The sequence below is a fragment of the Scardinius erythrophthalmus genome (assembly GCF_964197995.2).
Source record: "Scardinius erythrophthalmus genome assembly, contig: HAP1_SCAFFOLD_660, whole genome shotgun sequence".
NCBI lineage: Eukaryota > Metazoa > Chordata > Actinopteri > Cypriniformes > Leuciscidae > Scardinius > Scardinius erythrophthalmus.
Genome location: NW_028295961.1, coordinates 1 through 24,538, shown reverse-complemented (window position 1 = coordinate 24,538; position 24,538 = coordinate 1). Strand labels below are relative to the sequence as shown.

The 24,538-nt window shown below is 38.7% G+C and overlaps 1 protein-coding gene and 1 long non-coding RNA gene across 2 annotated transcripts; one reads left to right on the top strand and one right to left on the bottom strand.

Annotated features, from left to right (window-relative positions):
* Positions 1-18,567: 18,567 nt before the first annotated feature.
* Positions 18,568-21,022, top strand: LOC308686697 (uncharacterized protein). The gene is made up of 2 exons (XM_081395130.1): positions 18,568-19,127; positions 19,469-21,022. The coding sequence occupies exon 2, from the start codon at positions 19,526-19,528 to the stop codon at positions 21,005-21,007; it is 1,482 nt and encodes a 493-aa protein (XP_081251256.1). The 5' UTR covers positions 18,568-19,127; positions 19,469-19,525; the 3' UTR covers positions 21,008-21,022.
* Positions 21,023-22,139: 1,117 nt separating this feature from the next.
* On the bottom strand, positions 22,140-22,967 carry LOC308686698. The gene is made up of 2 exons (XR_014029621.1): positions 22,917-22,967; positions 22,140-22,836 (listed from the first exon to the last, which is right to left on the bottom strand). It is a non-coding gene; the product is annotated as an uncharacterized lncRNA (long non-coding RNA).
* Positions 22,968-24,538: the final 1,571 nt, after the last annotated feature.

Genomic DNA, 24,538 nt, shown 5'->3' with positions numbered 1-24,538 from the left:
GTTTACAGAGCAAGGTAATTGTTTCAGTACTCCCAGACACAGGACACATGGCTTCACGACATGGCCACAGGTACAACAAAAAAAATTGTTCCTCTAGTGCTACTCAGGCAGAGTTAGGAGGCCTGGTTAGCACTTCCCAACCCGCCAAGGCTCATCAGGACAGTTAGACTTGGCTATGTGATTCAGTTTGCCAGGTGCGAAACCATCACACTGATTTGTTTATCGCTTATTCAGTCCTTGGACAGACCTTGCATTTCTACGAGCAGGGGCACCCCTAGAACAAGTCTCCAGGAGTACTGTTGTCACAACATACAGTAAGCGTCCAAGACTGGGCTCCTGGACAGGATCTCGACTGCAGCAGCACATCAATTGCCTTGAGTTGTTGGCAATATTGCTGGCCCTGTGGAGGTTTCGACATCCAGTATTCTGTTGGTGCTCCACTTGTAGTGATTCCCTGATGGTAATCCCATATGAGGTATTCTCCACAATACAGTTTACCCTAGCGGTAAACCTGTGTCTTCCTTTGGGAAGAGCCTTGTTCTGCCACCAGTCACTGTGCTTGTAGAAGTTCCTCCATCTTGAGGTAGGGCCTACCGCAGAGACTTCTTTCCATGTTTGGTACTTCCCCGTTGGTAAGTCCATGTGATGTTTCTCCACATGTTAATGTTTCCCCAGCACTATATCGGGTCCAGACAGCTATGAATTTTTAAGAGAGAAAAACCAGAGAAGGTCTAAGGACAGTCCTTAGTGACCTATTCCCATGGAAAGTAGTGTTGTGATGTTGCGAGTGTGCTGGTTACCCAGCATGCGGGGGCTTGCCGACATCTGCACAGCCAAAACTTGGTGTTTTCACCGGGGAACCCTTAGTGTCAGTCATCGACACCACAGACAGGGAACATATCAGTTACTGTTGTAAATTCAGTTCCCTGATGAATTGAATGAGACGTGGTGTCCCTCCTACCACAAAACTGAACTGCCTGCTGAAATGTCCGGGACTGCTGTCTTGGCTCCTCAGCACAAACCTGAATGAGTGGATGCACACCGGCTCCTTTTATGTATGTTTTTTAGGGCCCAAGAAGGACTACACGCCTGCACACATATATTTTCAAACGCACATACCTTTGGACTGAACACGTAATACGCATGTGCACGACGTCTGCGTTTTTGCGGGTTTGCGCAGAGATAACAGATAATCGTTTGCACCTTCGAACCTATTTCAGGGAGTGCGTTCTCAAGACACCAGGCACTGTTTTGTGCGGATGGGCGGCCGGAGCGTGTTAAGGATTGTCCTGTTAGAACGGTGTTGTGTTAGCGGCCCCTAAGTTAATAACTAATGATCTTCGCAACGGAAGTGAATCAATCAATCAAAACTAACTTTAGCTGGACAATAACTTTATCCTAGAGCTGTTGTAAAGCCTAAACAATCTGTTACAGTAATTTCCTATTATCTCTGTAAAGCTGCTTTGAAACAATCCATATTGTTAAAAGCGCTATATAAATGAAGGTGACTTGACTAGACTATGTCCTGGGGAGTGGCACATAAAATTCAACTTGCCAATTTTCATCATCAGAGGTGACTGGAGCTCCCAAATATGACCTCTAGTGTCAATCATCGACACTACGTTACAACAGTAACCAAAAGACGTTATTCTGCTAGGACACTTGTGTGAACATGATGGTTTCATATTGTTTGAAATTTTATAATATAATGAGTGTCCACACTTACAGTTTTAAGTGTGGATGTCCGAAATCGTGTCACAAATATATTGTTTTATCTTATAGCTAAAGAACTGCTAACTCCAAAGAACATAATGTTGTAACAATGCTGTCTGTTGTCAAACCCCTGCTGAACAGAGAGAACAAAAGTACAGAGGACAAAAGTACAAACTAAATCTAGTCCAACAGCAGGTGGCTCTTCAGCAGCAACTGGACATCTGCCAGAGATGATAAACATCATGAACACTCTCAGACCTAGTCACCACAATCACACACTTTCCCTGCACACAGCCTCGGAAAGTTCAAACTTTCTATTGGCTCAGCTTTGACCTGTCCCACTGAGTTTAGAGGTGTGATCCTGACGATCTCTTGGCTTTATCTAGTTCTTTCCCAGCTCTGAACACGTCAGCATCATGTTCTGACTTGGAGCTGACGGAATACACTAACCCCCTTATATCCACAGCTCCCTTTGAGTTCCCAGTGTCTAAAAGGTCAAAGGTGTCTTTGGATGGGGGAAGTGCTTTGATAAAGCAGGTCTAAACTATGTCAAATGCTTCTTAATAAATCTTCACAGTAATTCACCATAATAAATCAAACTTTTGATGTTCTTTTATAATGGCAATGTGAAAAGAAGTACATTTTAGCATACTTTTAAAAATAGTATTTATTATGAAAATAATTTCATTTAATATATACTATAACATATAACTATAATATAATTCAAATGAATGTAATGTTTTCATACACTTAATTGGATGTTAATTGCAATCAAATGAAAATGTGATATAAATTAAATTACTTTTTATATGTAATTTCATAATTACATCTATTTTGATGGTTTCTGACGAATGTATAAAATAAACATTTATGGTAAACTAAAATACACTTTAATGTCATTTCTATTAATATATAAAATCTATGTCATGTATTTAAAAAATATTTTATACATCTGCAATGATAAAGTTGTAATTTAGTAGATTTAATATATAAATATTAACTTTAAATGTAAAATTGAATAACACACTAAAGTTAAAATTATAACCGAGTACTTTACATGTGCTTAAATATGTTAATCAAATTATTGAAACAAGTTGACTTCTTTAAAACACAAGAAAAGACAAATACATTTGAAATGTAATGGTTTAATGTACTTTAAAACTTAATTTGACATTTCAGTGCACTTTTTAAAAGAAACATGAGTGTACTCTCTTTAAGTACAAATAAGTGTCCTTTCATTTAATTAATATTATATTATTTAATATTGTTTTATAAGTACAGTTACTATGGTTTTTTTATTTTTTTTATTTAAGGTACACTAGTGCACATTCAAAACTGTTAAGAGTATCTTCTTTGATCTGTGTTTCCATGAAAAGCAGTGCTGTCCTGCAAATTAAAACCTTGTTTTAACTGGTTTTCTCTATTGACTCGGATACATTCCACTAAACAATCTTGCACAGATGAGGCACCATTGAGGAAAAACCTCAGTCTCTGTTTAGTGTAATGTGGGTATGCTTTGAATTAAACCCTTGCGCAACCAATTTCTTTGCATCAGTTAAATATACCCCAAATAAAATCTGGCACTGATCTGACGTCAGGTTTCATTCAATTTTAATTTAATTTAACTTGCTGAAGGCTCTTCAAACAAACAGTGCATGCATTTCATATTGTTTTACCCTACAGTTAAATCAGAAATGATATGAGAACATTTATTTTCCTGTGCATTGGTCTTGGTCACGCTTTAAAAACAAGGTTGCTTTTTGTAATGCTCAATGGGAGAATGTCTTCAGACTTGTAACAGAGAGAGTTAAAAGAGATGGCATGCTACATGAGTCCTCTATAGTTAATGAATTACAGTGGTTTCACCAAGCATATGCATTTAATTAAGTGTCCTAAATGAAGAAAGGACACTTTGTGGCCCCTGAAAGAGAAGCTGCTTTTGCTTTCATTCAAAGGACACGTGAGTTCAGCCTTTTCTCACATAAATCAATGTGCTAACAGTATGTCCATGTCATTTCTGTCCTACTTTCTGTCTCGTGCCTCATATTTAAAGATCAAATCCCCCTCTCTGTCAGGAGTTGGTTTTGTTAAACGCACAAAGACGTAGGAGAATAAATAAAACGAAAAGATGACATGACAAAAAATTAAGGAGATCAGACAGCGAAATTAAACTTAACACAACATAACATCAACGAGAATGAACAGAGAACACAGGGTATAAATGGAGCTAAAAAAAAGGAACTAATGAGCTAACTAATGAAATGACAGGTTAACATAATCAGACAACTCAGGCTGACACTCTCACTACAAAACAAATTTTACAAAATACGAATGGCAAAAGAAAGTGTGTTTTTGTGCACATGCATTTAACACTATTAACGGGGATGGCTGTAACACGAGGTCAGTTCGCCAGTTAAATGAATCAAACATTTCTTGTCTTTCATGGACCATATTTTACAAATTATAATTTTGTTTTGTAACTTGTTTTTCATGTTAAAGGAAAATGTGTTTATTTATGTCTATATATAAGATGCTTGTACTTCTCTTCAAGTCGGCCAAAGTGCATCAGTGTGCGGTGTTGAAGAAGTGCCTTGGATCATAATTTTTCTACAAAAATACAAGTTTGAAACCCAACCAAAGAGCACCTTCCAGGATAACTAAACCAAGGTCCTTCCAGCAAGCAGTGCTCCAAGATGTTTCCATTGATATATACGAGTGTGTGTGTGTGTGTCTGTGTTTATTTATGTTTTATAAGATATGTTTGTACTGTACATCTCTTCAAGTCCTCTGAAATGTGTTGGTAAAAATAGCCTACAGTACTATTAATTTGATAATATCGACCTCTGCTGGACACAAGTGGTATAGCAGGTTGTTTACATTAGTTTGAATGTAGATTACAAACAAAAGCCAGGACTAGAGTGTGAGCGAAGAGAACATAATGTCCTCTTTTTACTGAACAGGACCTCCTCCTTATAACCAAAATATTTATGCTGGCATTCAAAAACATACAAACTTGAAAAAGCAGATCCATGCGATTCTAAACAATTGAAAAAAAGAAGAGCAGAAATGTTACGAAAATAAATGACAAATATACACATAGGCATATGTCTTAATTTATCTTATTGTTTTGATTTCATTTGAATTTCACACACAATATTATATGGTTTGTTGTTTTAATTAATGTGTTATTTTAATACTTATCAATCATTTCTCTTTATAATTAATGTAATTCTATTTTCAATTAGTATTCTAAACCACATCATGTTTAACATGACGATTTATGTAATAGGAATGTGCAAATCTGGCATGTTGCCATTTCTCCTGTTTAAAGTAGAATGACTTGGAGAGTTAAATTCAGTTAGCTGAAATTGCTCTTAGACTAATTGTCTATTTTCTGGAAAATCTGAAAGCAATGACATGCTTTTGGTTGGCCGGGTTCTATAATTGATAACGCTCATTTCAACTGTGCATATCCTCTCAGCTCAGCATGGGTGACAGCAAATTGCAGCTGTTGTTGAAGCTTCTGGTGCTTTTAATGGACTGCTGAAAAGGCAAGTAAGCAAGTAGCTCAAGTATTATATTAACACGATGACATGCATGTGCAACAAGTGCATTTTAAAAGGTTTTGTGTCATCTTAGGAGCTAGGGTGGCTGTTAGCCACTATTAATGTGCTAGCTAATTTTACATGCACTGCTGCAAAATATTTTGTCCCAGTATATATGTTGGCTTGTGTGACATTTGATAATGAATCAGAAATTAACCCAGGGCCATCTATCCCCAGTCTCCCCTATATGTCATCCATCATACTGCCATTCAACATTATATTAGTGTGTCATCAAAATACTTATAGGCAATAAAGTTATGTTAAGGCTGTTGAGAGTAACTCATGATGGCATCATTAACTTAACTAATTAGGAAGAAGAACATTATAGCGAGGGTCACACTCTGATCGTCAAAACAAACACATCACTGACCAGGATTATAATATAACAACATGTATGCTGTTCAGGGACAGACCACCATGTCTGCTTATCCTACATCATGTGAACCATCAAACATGCAAGTCTAAACCGTTTTAGGGGAGAAAAAATAGAATGGCTACATATTATTTAAGTATACTTACACAAAAAAGTAATAAAAAAAGAATTGACGTCAAGTAATACGTACTTACTAGGTCAAGGTCAGGGTTGGCAAGGTTTGGTTTAGTGTGTGTGTGTGTGTGTGTGTGTGTGTGTGTGTGTGTGTGTGTAACACTCACATACTACACACACGCACGCACACACACACACCACACGCACTTCCGTTCGAAAAAAAAACTTTCATTTTATTAAAGAAATGAATACTTTTATTCAGGAAGAAGCATTCAATTGATCGAAAGTGACAATAAAAACATTATAATGTTACAAAAGATTTCTATTTCAAATTGCTTCTGTTCTTTTGAACCAATTCCATTCATCGAAGAATCCTTAAAAAAAAGGTATCACGGTTTACAAAGAAAAATATTAGTGGACTAAGCGCACAACTTTTTTTAACATTGATAACAAGCAATGTTTCTTAAACACCAACATTTTAAAATATATTACAATAGAAAATTGTTCATTTGTAATAATATTTCATAATATTACTGTTTATTTTTTCCTGTATTTTTGATCGCATAAATTCAGTCTTAGTGAGCATAAAAAACTTCTTTCAAAAACATTAACAAATCTTACTGACCCTAAACTTTAAACCTAAACCCTAAACCCTAAGACCCTAAACCTAAAGTTTATATCTAGCAATTCTGTCTTTATAACACACAATTGCGAGTTTGTATCCCACAATTCTGACTTCTTTTCTCAGAATTGTGAGATATAAACTCAAAATTGTGAGTTATAGGCCTGGTTTCACAGACAGGGCTAAGACTAAGCCAGGATTTGGCCTTAGTTCAAATTAGGACATTTAAGTGGCTTTTTAAATGTGCCTAAGAATAATAAAAAATACTGGTATGCATCTTGAGACAAAAAAATGTCACTGACATATTTTAAGATATATCAGTGCAAGCTGCTTTCAGTTAAATGTGCAATAGGTGATTCTCTACAGAAACATTTTTTGTTATGCTGGTTGAAAGTCTCATATCCTTATGGCTATCTCTATGTTAAGTGGTCTAAATTTATTTTAATATATATATATATATATATATATATATATATATATATATATATATATATATATATATATATATATATATATTTATATATTAAAATACATTTAAACCGTTTAACAATATATATATAGTCTGTGGAAGGTGTAGGAACATGTGTTCCCTGTCAGTCAACATGTGTTTGAATGTGATGGGATATACAGACATCATACACCATCTGTGCTTTTCACATACGCTGTGCAGACAGAGCGTGAATACCAGGCCAACAACCTAACTTTCCTTCTGAACTGACAACAAGTGGCAAGTACCTACATTTCAGGTTTGACAGTACCGCTAACTTTGCCCTATGCAGATAATTCAGAGAGATTCAATTGTGTTGAAATGTGAATAAAGATGAAATAGTACATTCTTTCATCTGTCAACTTCTGAACTGAGTCATTTCACAATCACATGCTTATGTATGCAAGCAAGCGCTTCAGTTTCTCCCTGCACTGCCTTCTCACCAGTGAATGATACATGATGAATTTATTAACATTGTCATTAGTCGTCTCGCTTCTGTTCTGTGCGCGTTCATGTGTTTTGGAGGAGTTTAGCTTTGGTCGGCGATTTGCAGGGAGGGTGGGATCGTATGCTTTCAATGCTAGTGGGCGCCTCTGTTCTGCATGTATCTACATGGTATAAGCCCTGTTAGCACAGTTATTAGCAGCAATATTCTGGCTACGTCCAACATTGCATAGACCCGCTGCACAATTAAGAGGATTACGCTATTACGATTACGGATGCTATGATTACGTAAAGCCTCGTTTTAAACTGCGTGCGCACCTCCCCAAACGGACGAGGGGCCCTATCTTGCACCCAGCGCAACTGACTTTGTACACCAACTCATGTATCATTCCTCTTTTCCCTCGACAGACGCACTTCGGTAGGCTAAATTACGGAATGAACTTGCGCTCCCGGGGGCGGTTCAGCGAAAAGAGGAGGCGTGTTCTGGTGCAAACGTTCCCTGGTGCTATTTTGCAGTTCCAGAAAACAATTCCGCCACAGACCAGGAAAAACCTAGACTAAAGTCAGTGGCACGATCAGATGCTATTTTAAGGGCGCATGCTTGGCCATAATGTAGCGTGTGCACAACGCGCATACACTTTGCTTATCTCATCTGCACAGACGCAGCAGTTAACATTTTTGCAAACCATACATAATCACAAGTAAAAATATTCCACACGAGGGAAATCATTGTGGTGTCCATGAAGATGTAAAAAAATAGGCACAAATCTAGCTTACACATGTACCCAAATTATTATACGCCTGTTTAACCGAAGCTTATTTGGGTGGGTTTCTCCCATCCCCATACAATGTCACTTCTCTGTCTTTTACGGCCCTGACGAGAACATCGGTCTCCTCGGATGTGAACCGCTCCTGGCGTGCGCCTGGCAAATCCGCCGTTATAATAGCAATCTGCCATGGAACAAACGCGCCTGCTTTTAAAGGGAATGTGAGATGTCGCTCTGATTGGTTTATTTCACGTTACGCCCAAACCACACCTATGAGTAATATAGATACTTCAGATCAACCCATTTTAGATTTGCGTCAGGCGCAAGATATAATCCCGGCGGTATAATAGCTGCCCGAAATCCGCCCACAAAGTTACTTGCGTTTCGCGTTTGATACTTGTACGGTGGCCGAGAGGTGCAAAACAAATCACAATTACAAAAACAAAATAACAAATCCAAAAACAAAACAACATAACACAATGGCAAGTCTAAAATCAAAATAACAATTCAGAAAACATAACGACAATTTAGAAAACAAAATGACAATTCAGAAAACAAAATAACAATTCAGAAAAAACGAAACGACAATTCAGAAAACACAACGACAATTCCAAAAACTCTTAAAGTTTAATTGTCCTCTTAAAGGATTAGTTTACCTCAAAATGAAAATTTCCTGAAAATTGACTCATCCCACTGCCATCCAAGATGTAAATGTCTTTCTTACTTCAGTGTAAAATAAAGTAAGTGTTTTGAGGAAAACATTTCAGGATTTTTCTCCACACAATGGACTTAAGTTGCAAATGTTGAAATCCAAATCAGCTAGACCAGGGCGAAAGTACCATTTTTCAGAAAAACATAATTTGAAAAGATAATGTTTTAGACAGAGATATATTTTTGCTGTGGTCAGTCACTCACAAGTGTGGTCTATCAATACCAGGTAGTATTTTGTAAAAATGTAGAATGACTTCAGTTTAATTTCACTTTGAACTTAAAGCAGCACTCAGTAGCTTCGGGATTTCTTCGCTGTATTCTCGCTTTTTGCTCGCAGGTTTCTCTCTAGAGCTCCCCCCACAGCTTCGGAATAGATATTTGACAACACTGTTGTAAAAACTCTTTGGTGATTCTCAGACACCAGAGGCTAGTAGATCAACGACATCAAAGCAGATGGGACATTCTTTAAAACGTCTTCTTCCTTCGGGTTCGAACAGCGTGAGGGAGCGCAATAATGACAGTATTTGAGCAGATTTCTTTTGGCCATAAAGCAATTGTTTACATCGCGAGACCTGATATCACGCGATACTTCCTGCCGCGGCTGCCGGCGGCCCGCCGTCTCAAAGTTGCAAGTGCGAATTTTCCGCTCACAGGCACCAGGGGGGTGCGAAACGACCACCATTCAACCCGAAATAAGTAATATAACCATTCCAATGACTCCGAAGCTGTTCAGTTAAGGTAAAAAAGTTACTTAGTTCACCTTTAAGACTGCTTATGTTACTTTCGACCCCGTCAGTTGGGAAACGTGATGACGTGACGCGTGACCTTTCCAACTTGATGACGCAATGCCTGGCACATCAGACCAGCACAAGAGAACAATTGTGGTTAAAAAGTATATCAATTTAAAAAAAAAAAAAATAGAAAATGACCGATCATTTCACTAGATAAGACCCTATTCCTCAGCTGGGATCGTGCAGAGCCCTTTGAAGCACTTCAAAACCCTTTGAAACTGCATTGATTAGGACGTCAACATTTCGGTTGAAATTGAAGTCCATTGTGTGGAGAAAAACCTGAAATGTTTTCCTCAAAAAACTGAATTTCTTTTACACTAAAGAAAGAAAGACATTTACATCTTGGATGGCATTAGGGTGAGTAAATTATCAGGAAATGTTCATTTTGAGGTGAACTAATCCTTTAACCATCAGGAATCAGCGGTAAGAATAACAAAGGTCCACACGTGACAATGTTTATTTTAGTTGCAACATCACCACCAATACCACACTACAAAAAAAAAAAAAAATGTGTAAAATCCAGTAAACCCTTCAAATTAATGATCTCTTAAATATTTTCTAATTTCACTAAACATTAGGGGTGGGGGAAAAATCGATACAGCATAGTATCGCAATATTTTCTGTGACAATACTGTATCGATACACGGGCGCCAAGTATCGATCTTTTATTATTTAAATAACAAATGAGAATTTAACTTTGGTAGTAGAATGCTAAAAATCAATTGCTCATTCAGTCCACTAGATGGTGCTGTTTGTTTTCTGGTGAGGTCAGCGGGGTGACTGTCGGGTTGACTGTCAGTGTGCAGGAGGACGTAGATAAAATAAACATGGCAGCATCAGAGAAAGAAAGTCTTCTCGACGGCTGGAGACATCGTCACAGCACAAAGGAGCACTCTAAAGGGCCTTTCACACAGGACCCGGTATGCGCGGTGCGCATCATTGGCGTGCTCATGCGCACGCCGCGGTCAAAGTTTAGTTACCTATGATCACGCGCGTGAACTCGGCAATCGATTACTTTGGACTTCAACCGAAAACAGGATGTAAACACAGGTATTTGCGCTGGCTTAAATAACATCATTTTTATACATATCTTTCACATCTACTGCAGTCAGATTCACTCGTGTTCACTCAAAAGGAATCACTCACATTTTCTGTGCACTTGTAATGACACATCAAGGATGTTAAGAGGCTAAAAGCAGGTTTAGTACTTGCCCCATTGAAGTCAACAGGGTGCAAATTTTAAAAATAGAATAACTCGGTGTAGGCAACACCGATTTTTGTCGTTGTTCTCTGTATTGACAGCACTCCAAATGTACAAAAAAATGAGCTCAATGTTAAAATTGACCGGAGTTCTCCTTTAATAGGGAGTGGGCGGGCTCTCCTGACCTTTCCCGTGATCGCTATGGCAACGTAGAACAAGCCGGTATCGAACTTCCGGTTTACGTTAACCTGAAGATACCGCTATCAGAGAGCCTCAACAAACCCAAACAATTTGCTTGGATAATGAGGAGTAGAGCTTAGATAGGGCCCAAAAAATCAAGCCCGACCCTACCTGAGCCCGTTGTGTCCGAGCCCGGCCCGACACATTAACTGTAATTATGAGCCCGAGCCCAATTTAGACCCAATCATTTTTAATACGTGGGCCGTTATAACCAGGGGCGGCGCCAGATAATTTTTTAACGTGTGCTGAGGGGGTGCTATTATATATAAATACTTTTAATAAATGAGCAAAAATTGGCCACTTAATATTTAATATTCAGTTATTTTAATGATCACAATTAAAGTATTAATGTTATTAAATTGAACAAGCACAACATTCGGCATTCAATCAAATATTATTAAAGATTTATTATTATTAATAATGTTATTTCAACACAATATCTCGTTATTTTGACATCATATGTGTGCCGAGTGTGCGTGCAATAAGCAAGATGTGCATTTGTAAGTTCCAGTGAAACGCGTGCATTGATTTTTATTAATAAACTAGTGTTTTCTGTCAGTGTCTGCTGCAAAGATGAAGATGATCATGGTGTTCACTTTTCATAATCAACATAGATGGAAAAAAATTGCATTATAATATTTGAACAAATATGAAACTAAATGCTCTTATTTAATGGCTACAACAAATATAGGCCAACATACTCTCTATTTGTACAAATTGCTGCACATTCAAGTTAATTCTCGAATTAATTTTCAAATTATTGAAAACAATAAATATACCACTTAAAAATATATATACAGTTGTACTGCAGTTTTTTCTAAGTAGCGTTACAAGAAACACTCTTTCTGCGTAGAGGGTCCGTTTATGTTGGAAACAACTCCCATTCATAAAATCCTTCAGTTTTCGCGTGTTGTTTGTGCACCTGACAACGGTACACGTTGAGCCACAAGGAGCCATTGCTGTCAGCATTACTACTTGTCAGTAATCAGTTTCACCCGTTTGTACCGCGACGCGAGTATCCCTTGTGTGCAAGCTTTAAGCGTTACGCTAAACCGGAACTGAGATACCGGCAACAGGAAGTATCGAGTGTCATGGCGACGCCCATTAAGACTCGCAGGAAAGTTGTGGATAGGCTAAAAAACAGCGCAAGCCTACTGCGCATGTGTGGAACGCGTTCACCCGAGCAGACCTCAGCAGACAGAATAAATACAAGTAGTCCACGTCCGCGCTGTCCGTGTACGCGTCCAAACTGGAGTATAACCGAGCCTTTAAAAAAAAAAAAGCTGTGCACACCGCCACATCGCCATTTGCGCCACAACGCGCACGACCGCCCACACCGCAATGACGTCATTTTTGCCACGCACACCTTCGCGCTCGTACGGAAAAACCTAGTTTATAATCGTTCAAAGCCGCGATTACAAAAAAAGTCGCTTACATTATTCTGCGTGGTGTGTTTAGAACATGTTACGTTGTGAGAGGCGAACCACGTCAACTTCGGAGAACACAGCACAATAGGAACTACCAGAGACGTAAATGTATGCTGAAATAAAAAGTCTCTCACCTCAGAAAAACGGACTTTCCTGTCCTGTCAACCGCTACACTGCAGTAGCGCGCACTCTTCAATTGCGCGCGCTGTATATCACTTAACTATAAAGCGCAAAATAAACTACAAGCATGCAACGTCGTTACGTTTTAAATTAGAAAAAAATGCGTTGTCCAGATTCATCTGTGGTCAGATGAGATGTTGTCAGGCTATATGTCAGTGTCATTCTATCGTTATTTATGAAATAAAAAGTCTCTCACCTCAGAAAAATGAAATTTCATGTCAGTCATCATAGCGCTCGTAGCCTGTACTCACTTTAACAGTTCTTGTAAGAATTGTGAAGAATTGTTGTTTCCATAACCCCAAAATGCCACTTATTGGTTTTGTCATAATCGTGCGGCCTCATATAAACAAAGGAGATAGCGGCGCACAATCTGACGTCAAACAAAGGAGCGCACACTCCAACGTCACAAGCCAAAATCTCCGGTTGCACCGTCTACAGACACGACATCACTGCAACCGGAGTTTCTAAAAAATCTTCACCCTGGCAGGAGTTTAAAGAAAAGTTCGGTTTCAGTGACCGGATACTGCGTTTGCGTGTGGACGAACAGCCAAACAATAGAGAAATCGACGTTTTTGAAAATGCCCATGTTCGTGTGGGACAGTAGCCTGGTTCTACCAGACTCTAGTACATTTCATTTGTACAGAGAGTCTGGCCTCGCTCCATTGAGAAACGTTTACTTCCTTGTAGGCGGGTTCTCTGTTAAAGTTCAAAACTATTGGATCTGCCCAGAGTCACTCAGGATCTGCCATAGCCAATCGCTAACGTGTGGCCGTGACGTATGTCATCATGCGCCGAAACCGGCCGGCGGAAACAAGAAGTCCAAATGATCAGAGGATTATGTTTAGAATAAGATGTCTGTCAACGAGAGCTGCTGGTTTTGTTAATCGAATTTAAGAGTTCAAGGAACAATTGTAAATTCTAAATGTATATTTGACACTAAGGACAGTGATGTATTCAGTCAACTGTCGAAGCTGGGTCTAATCATTAACAATACGCCGCTGCGGTCGTTTCGGATCTGCCGCAAATGCAGTACAGTGATCACCAGGCTACTGCGCGATACAGAAACAACTTTTCTGCCTCCTTCACTTGGTCCTCCATTCGTGCAACAAGAGGGGAGACGACAACAACTATCGGCTTTGCATCCCTATCGTTCGCCTTAGCTAACTCATTCACCACTAGAACTGCCAGTCATTTTAAACCGTTTTGAATTTTATATCTGCAATAACTTTGTTGAAAAAATAAATACAATCCTTCTGGTACCTGACTTTTCCTAAAAGCGTCTGTATTTTCATTTAAAATGTTTTTCATATAAATTACACATAAGGCAAAAAAACAAACAAATGAACATAGCCTATTATTTACCTATTTCGGTCATAAACGGTCATATTGACCGCACTGAATTTCGCGGTATTATTATACCAATATACGCAACAATAAAATGTGGTAAAAAATACACTAAACATATTCAACACAAATCATTTAAATGTAATGATATTCAGAACAGAACAAGAATGTAAAAATAACTAAAGCCTTTAGTTATTTTTTCATTCTTGTTCAATATCATTACATTTAAAGCCAAAATGAAATGCTTTATAAGCGAAAGTGAAAGTAAGCGGCGTTGGGCTCACGTAACTCTCTAATTAGAATCCAAATGTTTCAACATTTGCGATGTATTTAAACGCTAAACTATTCTTTATCATAGGATTTTGAACTTCACTCACGGTCCAATATCGACGGAAAAAATCATCACACGCATAAAATGGTACGAATTGTAGCCTACTACTGAGAAGCAGTTGAATTTATATGTTAGGTTGACTATTTTATTATTATATTTTATTATGGCTATAATGAACAGGCTGCAATGCTGGAATATGGTGTGTGTGTGTGTGTGTGTCGGCGGGCGCGATCAAACAGTGGAAACATGAAAACATAGGCTACTATTTTGTTCAGGGCATCTACGAATATTATTTATTTATAAATTATAATTAAACTTGTTTAAATGTACAGTATGGTGTTGTTTTGTTTTTAAAAGACATCCTAGTACAATAAATGTATTAATCTCTCAATTGGGGATTTATCATTAAAGATAGCCCAGAGCTTTGAATAGCGATCAAAATGACTGCTTGCGGCAGTTTAGTAGTTATGGAATTCTGGCACGAATTCTAGTGCTAACGGACGGAGTGAGCTGGAAATCAAACTTTTCCCGAACCCGGTGGGGAGGAGGGGGGAGGAGGGCCACAACATCATTGCCACCAACAAAACTTAGCAAACATTGTTCTTGCTCCGGCTTTAACTTCTGTATAATCGGCCGTTTTGCAACAAAGGACCGAATAGCTTTTCTCACGTCTTTCTCCGCTGCCATTATTCCAACTCAAACTGACGCACTACATCAACGTCATCGTTCTCAGCCACTCCCTCTGTTCGCTGATTGGTCCTACAAAAAATTTGGTTCTGGAAACCTAAGAATATACAGCAGTCCCAGACGTAGTACTGAAGGAAAATGAAATTGAGCGGAAGTACGTAGGAGGGCGGAGCCAGGCTAGTGGGACAGGGCCTTAGTCTGAGATTAGATACCGGGGCAGGGGGATGAAACCGGGGGGGAAAGTCTGAGGGGGGAATGTCTGCTCACAATTCTGACATTTTCTTACAATTGTGAGTTTATATCTCACAATTCTGACTTCATAACTTGCAATTGCGTGTTAAGTCAGAATTGCGAGATATAAGCACAATTCTGAGAAAAAAGTCAGAATTCCGAGTAGGGTTGCAAAGGGGCGGAAAATTTCCGCAACGTTTCCGGTAAATTTCCATGGGAAGTTAAGCTGGGGAATTTTGGAAATATTCATTACCATGGCAACCGCTTGCGCGTCCACTCTGAAAGTAACTGTACACATAAGAGACGGATAGATACATTATTTAATTATTTCTATTCGTTAGAATATATGAACTTGTTGTCAAGTAAGCCCCGTTTCGAGCATGTGCGTCTCTCTAAACTTTCAGTGTGATGCACTGCTCTAGTTGACTTCTGTGCCTCCACCCCCCCCCCCCCCCCCCAAAAAAAAATATCACGTTAATTTTGAAAACGTAATTCCTTTTGTGGATCCTCTTGGTCTTTCTTCATGTTTCTTTGACAAATATCAGTGTCTCAGTCTAACGCACGCTGCACGCGAGTTAACCACGCCTACTTATTTACCATGTTGTGGTATACACGGAATAAAAAAATCTGTTACGGTTGACATTTTCTTCCACGGTAACGATATACGTCATACCGCCCAGTCCTATGTGGTAAATAAAGTTATGCTAGCTTATTTAGCATCTAACTTATCAGCTTGCTATCTACTAGATGAATACATTTGTATGTGATATTTGCAATTTAAACATTTAATAAATATATTTCCCCATAATATCATCAAAACACTTCACTTTGTTTAGTCCACAGGCTCAAATGTGTGCCTTCAATAGTTTTGTGCTAGTTAAATTCCTAGTTTATTCCCGTTTATTCCCATAAATTCTTGTTAATTCCCTTAAATTCCCATTAATTCCCATGGAAAGTTTCCATCTTTGAAAATTCCCATAATTTTGCAACCCTAATTCCGAGATATAAACTCGCAATTAACACGTTCAGGTGTGTTTAATTGGGTTTGTAGTAGCTGAACTCTGCAGGTAAGATGAAAAGGAAATGCCACCAAAGCTTTTCTGAAAGCAGTTAGTTCCCTTCAGAGATGCATTCATAGTTCATTCATCATACTTAAATTCATTTCCCTCAGCACTCGGTTGTAAAACCTCTCAATTCTTTTTGCCATGTTTTCACACAAAACAAAACTTACGCTGCATGCTGCACCTAACAAATGAGACATTTGCTAACTTAATGCTGGACAGTATTTACCGTGAGTTTTTCAAATCCGGATAATCAAATATGGTTTTAATGATAATTAGAATATTAAACTGTTATACTAACCGTAATGAATTGTATTGTGGTTTATCCCCAGATAGCAAAAATCATCTGGCCCAGATCTCAGTAGCACCTCAATGCAGTACACAAGATCCGAGGGGAGGAGTCGGATCTTATATAAGGGGTGGAGATTGGTAGGTTTAGGGGTGGAGATGGGTAGGTTTAGGGGTGGGTTTAGGGATCAGGGGGTGGAGACGGGTAGGTTTAGGTCTATGTAAGGTGGGAGGAGTTGGATTTTATCCAACTCCTCCCCCTGGATTTTATGCTCTGCATTGAGGACCATCTCCCAGATCTGGCCCAGATCTGGCCCAGACACTTCGTAAGTTCTGGGCCAGATCCCCGCAACGGACTCGGGCCGGTGTCTTTTGGCTGTCACCTGCTGTCTGGGTCCTCAAACTGGTAAGCGCTCAATCCTGGTCCTGGAGACCCATACAGCACTGCATATTTTGTATGTCTCTCTTATTAAACATACCTGATTAAAATCAAGCCAAGCGTGCCACACGAGTCCTGAAAAGTGAAGCCAAAGCATCTCGATCGCCACCAGGTGGCTGGATGCAGTATAGGTCATAAACCCCGCCTTCTCTATGTAACGTAAAGAACGTGATACAAACTAAACAATCAAATTACACTTCAAATAATTTCTTCCAAAGATGGTTTGTGACATTTTAGACAGATTTTATCACACTGATGTTAGTTCAAGTGTTCATTCTTTAAATAAGTTTGGTTTTTGTTAGTTATTTGATGCTATAAAAATGGGGATGTGACGTCATGATTGACAGCAGAGATTGACAGCTTCTCTGAGTGAAGTAGTCACTGAGGCACCAACAGACTTTTTTCGGGATCTTCGGGAAGAGATTGGAGCTTAAACTTTAATTTCATTTCCATAACTGTTTATTTAACACCTACATAAACTGTACTAACCAATTCTGCGGGAGTTTGGGCCTTGATATCGCGGCTCCACTTCGCGCTGACTACTGTGCAGACTCAAGACCCAAGATGTCAGCGCCATATTGAGACACTGGATACCTAAGCACTCGCAGTCTTCCGACGAGTCTGCATTTTTGTGAATATTGGGACACTGGTGGCTTCAATTAGGCCCTGTCCCAAATGTCACCCTAGCACTCGTGGTCTTCCTACGAGTCCGCACTTTCGTGACGTAACACCGCTTTGACTGTCGGAAAGAAGTCTGCTGCAGAGCTCGCATCAGTGCGACCTCAGCAGAAGTGCGCATCAAGGGCACATATCGACCTCACAAGCACCCTTCTGAAACCTAAAATGACAAATGGGACACCCTATGGTCTCATGGACTTAACGGACATGCGCACGCTGCAGCCATGATAAGTCCACAAGACCGAAAGTGCATATGAAGTGTGCCATTTGGGAAAGGGCCTTACTACAGTGGAAGAGAGTGCATCTATGATATAGATCATCAGCTCAATAGGAATTGAAATTTGTCAGAAAACAGAGACATAAAATGTGTAGTGCTGTGGGTCTCCAGGACCAGGATTGAAAATGACTCTTGTAAATCTGTAGTGACCTCTAGTGAGGGTTGGCAAACACTGCTGTAGAAAGCAAGTCTCACTGTCAGGCTTCCCCTGCCAGTGCATTTGCACTGATTGAACCTTAAGCAGCAAACAGGTGTCTGGTTCTGGCTGCTCTACAGCATGTTCTCTTCTTCTCATATTTCCTCTGACTCTTAATTTTTTTATCTATATGCACTGCTGCTGGACATGTATCAGGTTGTTAGTTATGTCTTGCATCAGCAGGTTATTCCTGTTCCTAATTCTCTCACTCAATAATTAGTAGAAATATTTAGATGCTAATTAAATTAACTAAAGAATGTAGAAGATGGACACATCTCCTCAGTCAGACAAAAACTGCCTTACATACTTAGAAAATGTAAAATAAATAAATAAATAATGCCACAGTGAAAATTTACCTGTGAACATCAAACATAGAAACTGCTATTAGAGATAGTATATAGTATAAGCTGGATGTGTGTGTGTGTGTGTGTGTGTTCACCACTCACTTACGTGTGTGCACTTTTTTAGATTAGTTAAATGCAAATTCCGAGTATGGGTTACCATACTTGGCCTTCACATGTCACTTAAATGGCTTGTACTTTTAAAAATATTGGAAATGATTGCATCATACTTTTGCAACAAAAAACAAACAAAAAAAGCTATATACTCTATAGTGGTTAAATATAATCCCGGTGGATTGTAATCACATCTATGTATGTATGTTATGTGCTGTTCCCCGTGAAATATCTTGTACCTCACGCCTGTCATGGGTGAAAGGGTCATTGAGCTGATCTTTCCCCACAGCAAATGGTTTTGCTAAAGTGCTGACCACTGCAGGAATATGTTGCACTCCCCCATGTGAAGTGTAAGCTCTGGCTCCTCCTATGGTATTCTAAACGTCTGCCTAAAATCCACCATAAAGAGGAAGTGCATTAATTGCTCTCTTTGAGATCAGCATTGGTGGACTTGTTGCTGCCAAGGTAAGAGACTCTTTGCATGTGTAGAATAGTTGAACGTTTCTTTGGAGTGCACACTATGCACTATGACAGCTGATAATAAAGTCTTGTTCTTTGCTGGCTCAGGACTGCGTAGCTCTAAGATCAAGACGGTCTACTGGATGGTCTCCCAGTCAATATAATTTATACTGGATATCATTACTCTCAAATCCAGAGTTAATTCATAGCCTAAAATAAGGCAAACAAGAGCCTCTTAGAATTGAATCTGCTGTACAATTGATTATAATTGATTGACAATATGATTATGAATTATAAAATTGAGATCAACTGTATTTATAATAATATTATACTGTTATTTTTGGCAGGCATTGCAAACATAGATTATTTCTATTGGCTAATAAAGGTCAATGCACTAAACTACAATGGCTAATATGAATGACCTGTGGAATCCAGCAGCTTTAAAAGATAATGCCTACATATCAAAACGAAGTATTAGAAAGATTCTCATCAGCAAGAGGCATTATCTGCCTAAGGAGAGTAACATTGCAGACACCATGAAAATGAGCCTTAATCTACATACTGAAGAGGATATCAGCACTTCTACCAGTTGCGATGAAAGAAAAAACAATAAGACGAGAATCCAAGAGATGATTACTAAAAATCCAAGAACTGAAGCTTCATGCCACCTTCATGTGAAAAGTTCTGAACAATCCTCTGGAAAGGAAAGGAGAGTGGATGAAGCTGACGTGGAGGCTGAGTCTGGATCTGACTATAAGTCCCAACTGAATCATGAGCGCTTGGAAGCGACCAGCATCACCAACGTGAAGGTGAATAAGAAGGTGGATATCACTACTCCATGTGAACTGGCTACGGATCCAAGAAAGCAGCATGAAGTTGCGGCTGACAAATGTGAGGAGGAGGGAAACGTAGCGGACAACCTGAAATCTTCACAGAAGCAGGTTTTAAGAAATCAGGTAGTGTTTGCGACCATTAAGAAGCGAGGAATGGAGGGAAACACGGAAAACCGTCCATACAAGTGCACTTACTGCAACTGGGCTTTCAAAAAATCCAGCAACCTGTTGAGCCACATCGATACTCACCGCGGTCTTAAACCACACGTTTGTGACTTGTGTGGGAAGGCCTACTCGCACCAGGGGACTCTTCAGCAGCACAAGCGGCTACACACGGGCGAAAGACCTTACCAGTGCCCGTTTTGTGAGAAAAGCTACATTTGGTCCTCTGACTTCCGCAAACACATCCGAACGCACACCGGAGAGAAGCCATACATCTGTGAGGAATGCGGCAAGGACTTTGTGCGCTCCTCTGACCTGCGGAAACACGAGCGCAACATGCACACCAACAACAAGCCGTTCCTCTGCAAGCAATGTGGCAAAACCTTCAACAAACCCCTGTCTCTTCTCCGCCATGAGCGTACGCATTTGGGCGAGAGGCCATTTGTTTGTCCGGAGTGCGGGAAGGCATTTGCCCTGGCCAGTCGCATGACGGAGCACAGGAAAATCCACAGCGGAGTGCGTCCCTTCGCCTGCTCTATTTGCTCCAAAGCTTTCACTAAGTCCTCCAATCTCACCGAACATCTCACAGTTCACAGTGGAGTGCGGCCACACAAGTGCTCAGAATGTGGGGTTGCATTCGCTGTGGCGTCCCGACTTGTGCGACACCAGCGTATTCACGCAGCTGTGCGGTCTTACCACTGCCAGCGGTGCGATATGTCATTTGGCCACCTTGCAGCACTCAAGAGGCACGAGAAGCAGCATGGGGAAGGCATGATCTTTGTATGTGGGCAGTGCAGTAAATCTTTCCCTCAGGATTCCCTGCTCACAGAACACATGCAGAGCCACGCTAATGCTAAAACTTGCGTTCCTACCCATTTCACACTGAAGTAACTGGAAGACTGTAAGTTAGACTGGGATATTCTATCTATCTATCTATCTATCTATCTATCTATCTATCTATCTATCTATCTATCTATCTATCTATCTATCTATCTATCTATCTATCTATCTATCTATCTATCTATCTATCTATCTATCTATCTATCTATCTATCTATCTATCTGCCTGTCTGTTTGTCTGTCTATCACAATTCATCATACAGTGTATCACAATTCAGCCATAACAACATAGTTATATTTAGCTAGGATTGAAAAACAATTTAAGACGTATCTATTTTTACAAGTGTTAAATGCAGGGAATGGTGGGGACCACCGTCGAAAGGCTTGGATTTCAAATAAATCACTGTGTATATTTCTAGCAAAAAAAAAAAAAAAAAAAAAACACTCTGTAACCACACTGGTGACCCATTTGTAACATGTTAATGGCACTTGATGGCCTCTTGTCGACCAAGGCAGAATCTGTGTGTGTGAGAAACAGAAAGTAAGGTGGGATATGTTGAATTCTCAGTGGTGAAACAAGCATGGTGCTATTTTAAGTTTCAAGATATGTTGTTAAAAGCTAAAAGATATTACTATGTGATATAGTACTATTTTTTGGTATGAAATGTATGCAGCAGGGAAACATGTATTTTGAGGTTGGTACATGTTATATGATGAATTAAATTAATTATAAAACTGTTACCTCTTCTTTTATGCTGCTAAAATCACTGACTTAAATGAGATTGTGTTGTATAAAATTGAATATGAATGTCATTACCATTACAAATAAAAATGCTTTTTTCTTCATTACAAAATGTCACACCAGACAGACTAAATAAAATCTAGTATCATTTAGGATTCATGTCATTTTTATGTGTGAAATGTGGTTTTGGAGACACGAGAGGGTGTTGTAATAGTGATTCATTCCTGTTGTTGGCTCTGTATGTCTCTCTTGAGTACACGAGACCTAATTCCCAGAGTGCCTCTTCTGGTAACATTTGTCGCTTTGCTGCGAGACCTGCTCACTCATGGTAAAAGAAGATGGCACTCATCTGGTCAAATTCCACTGTCTCATATTTCCATATTTTTAGTTGTAATTTATATGATTAAGTATATTTTAGTCGTAAATAAAATGCATTGACATATACAAATACAATTGATTTTTATTAGAAAGTTTTACAACAATTTTAAATACAGTTTTGGAAGATATATTGAGTAAACAAAACATCAATATCTCTCTATCTGGGATAAATCAAGGCTGTGGCCCAAAGGGACCACCTGTTCATTTTACAATTTACAACATTTCCCACATCTTCACTAGAGTCCGGCTCTCTATCCCAAACATATGAATTGTGAAAAGCCACTTAAATGATTACATTTTTTTTGCATGTACAAAGGTGGGGAAGTGGGGGAGGTGTTATGTGTTATACAATTTACTGACATTGCCAGCTGTGGTGACAGTTTAAGTTCATGTTTCCATGGGTCACAGCACCTTTGCTCAGCACCCATTCCATCATGTTCCCGGCCCCAGGGGCATAACACAAATCCCTAGAGTCAGCATAGGGAGCTGTGCTTCAGCTGTTCAACGGCTTCATTCAAAGATGAAAGGACACCAGACCCATACAGATTATTTCAAGAACCCTATGTCCTCAATGTATTTCTGTAACCACAGATGTTACTGTATATGAAGATACAGACGCTCCTCTGACCTTCTCTAGAGGAACTGCATGGGTTTGCCTGAGAGATCCCTTAGTCATGTAATCACTGGGCTGGAACCCAAAAATGCATCCTTGAGTTCCACAGCTGATGATTATTCTTTAGTGTAGACCTTCATTACGGACCCTATGAACAAAACAATAAAACCTGAATATTTTCATGACAGCAGCTATGGTGTATATATTTACATTTCTCAGGATTTTTACCTGTGACATGGACCCTTGATTCTGATTCACGGGTCCAGACAATTTTTGTCCTGTAACAAAGAGACAAACTTCCTATTAGACTTGTTAAAGCTCTTGTTTGAGCTTTGAAAATTTTGAAACCTTTAATTTGTACAAAATACTGCCGATATGTCGGTCAAACATGAATAATACATATATATTCCAAATAATAGCACCTATTGGCCATCAAATTTCCACATCTTTTGGTAATCTTTAATTTTTAAAATGTATCTTTATAGTGCTGTCAAATCTGATGTCAATTAATTGCATCTAACATAAAAGTTTTTTTTAAATAATATATGTGAGTATATGTGTGTGTGTGTGTGTGTGTGTGTGTGTGTGCACACCCATTTACTGTATGTATGCATATGTATATAAATATATATATATATATATATATATATATATATATATATATGTGTGTGTGTGTGTGTGTGTGTGTGTGTGTGTATTTACACACACACACACACACACACACACACACACACACACACACACTAACCCTACCCCTACCCCTACCCCTAAACCTACCCATCACGGAAAATTTTATGCATTTTGAAATTTTTAATAAAACACTGTTTAGTATGTTTTTAAAGTCATTTGAAATACGAGGACTCAGGAAATGTCCTCATAAATCAAGTTCACATTGTAATACCAGTGTAATAATACCCATGTCATTATACAAATTTCTGTCCTCATAAATCACAAAAACAAACACACACACACACACACACACACACACACACACACACACACACACACACACACACACACACACACACACACACACACACACACATATATATATGCACACATTTTATGTTAGATGTGATTAATTGATTTGACAGAACTAAATCTTTACTTTTCCAGACACAGAAAAATTCACTGATTATCAAACTTTATTGACTATGTTATATATTAATAAAATGGAAAAATATATGCTTTACAAATTGTAATGAATACAAATATTTTAATTTTATAAAAACTTTTTTTAGTTTACTAATTTATTTTCAACCTGTTTATTCTGCCAAAATCTCCGCTGATAAAGACTAATTATTTAACTAATATTTAACTAATTATTTTCAAAACACAACTACATTAATAAATGATTAATAAATTGCATGATAACGATTTACAAATGTGTAGTAAGTTATCTTAAAAAATTGTAAATCATGATACAATCAGATCATTAGTAGATGTGTAATATGTCATTAGTTGATATATTATTAATCACTTTTAAATCACTGAAATATCTGTCAAAATTGTTGAAGTATCCTTATCTCAATAAACAATGGTTAATCTTGAACTAATGATGAACAGACCATTAGTAAATGATCAGTATATAGTTTATTGATGTATCGTGAAGTTGTAATCTGGTCTGTGTTCAAAAGCACTAACATGCAGGTATGCTTAAAACAGTATTTTTAAGAAGAGTGATGTATTTGTTTTCAAGTGGATAAACATTTATAAATAACTCACAGTTGGGGGGTTCCAGTGGGTTACGTTAAATCTTTTCACTCCTTTCACAGACTTGTGTTCTGTGTGGATCTAGTAATAATGTGAACCTCAGAACCAGTTTTACCTTCCACTGAAGCCCACATGCA

What these genes read in the sequence shown, in the direction of transcription:
- LOC308686697 (XM_081395130.1), top strand. Translation starts at nt 19,526, where the DNA reads ATGGCTAATATGAATGACCTGTGGAATCCAGCAGCTTTAAAAGATAAT.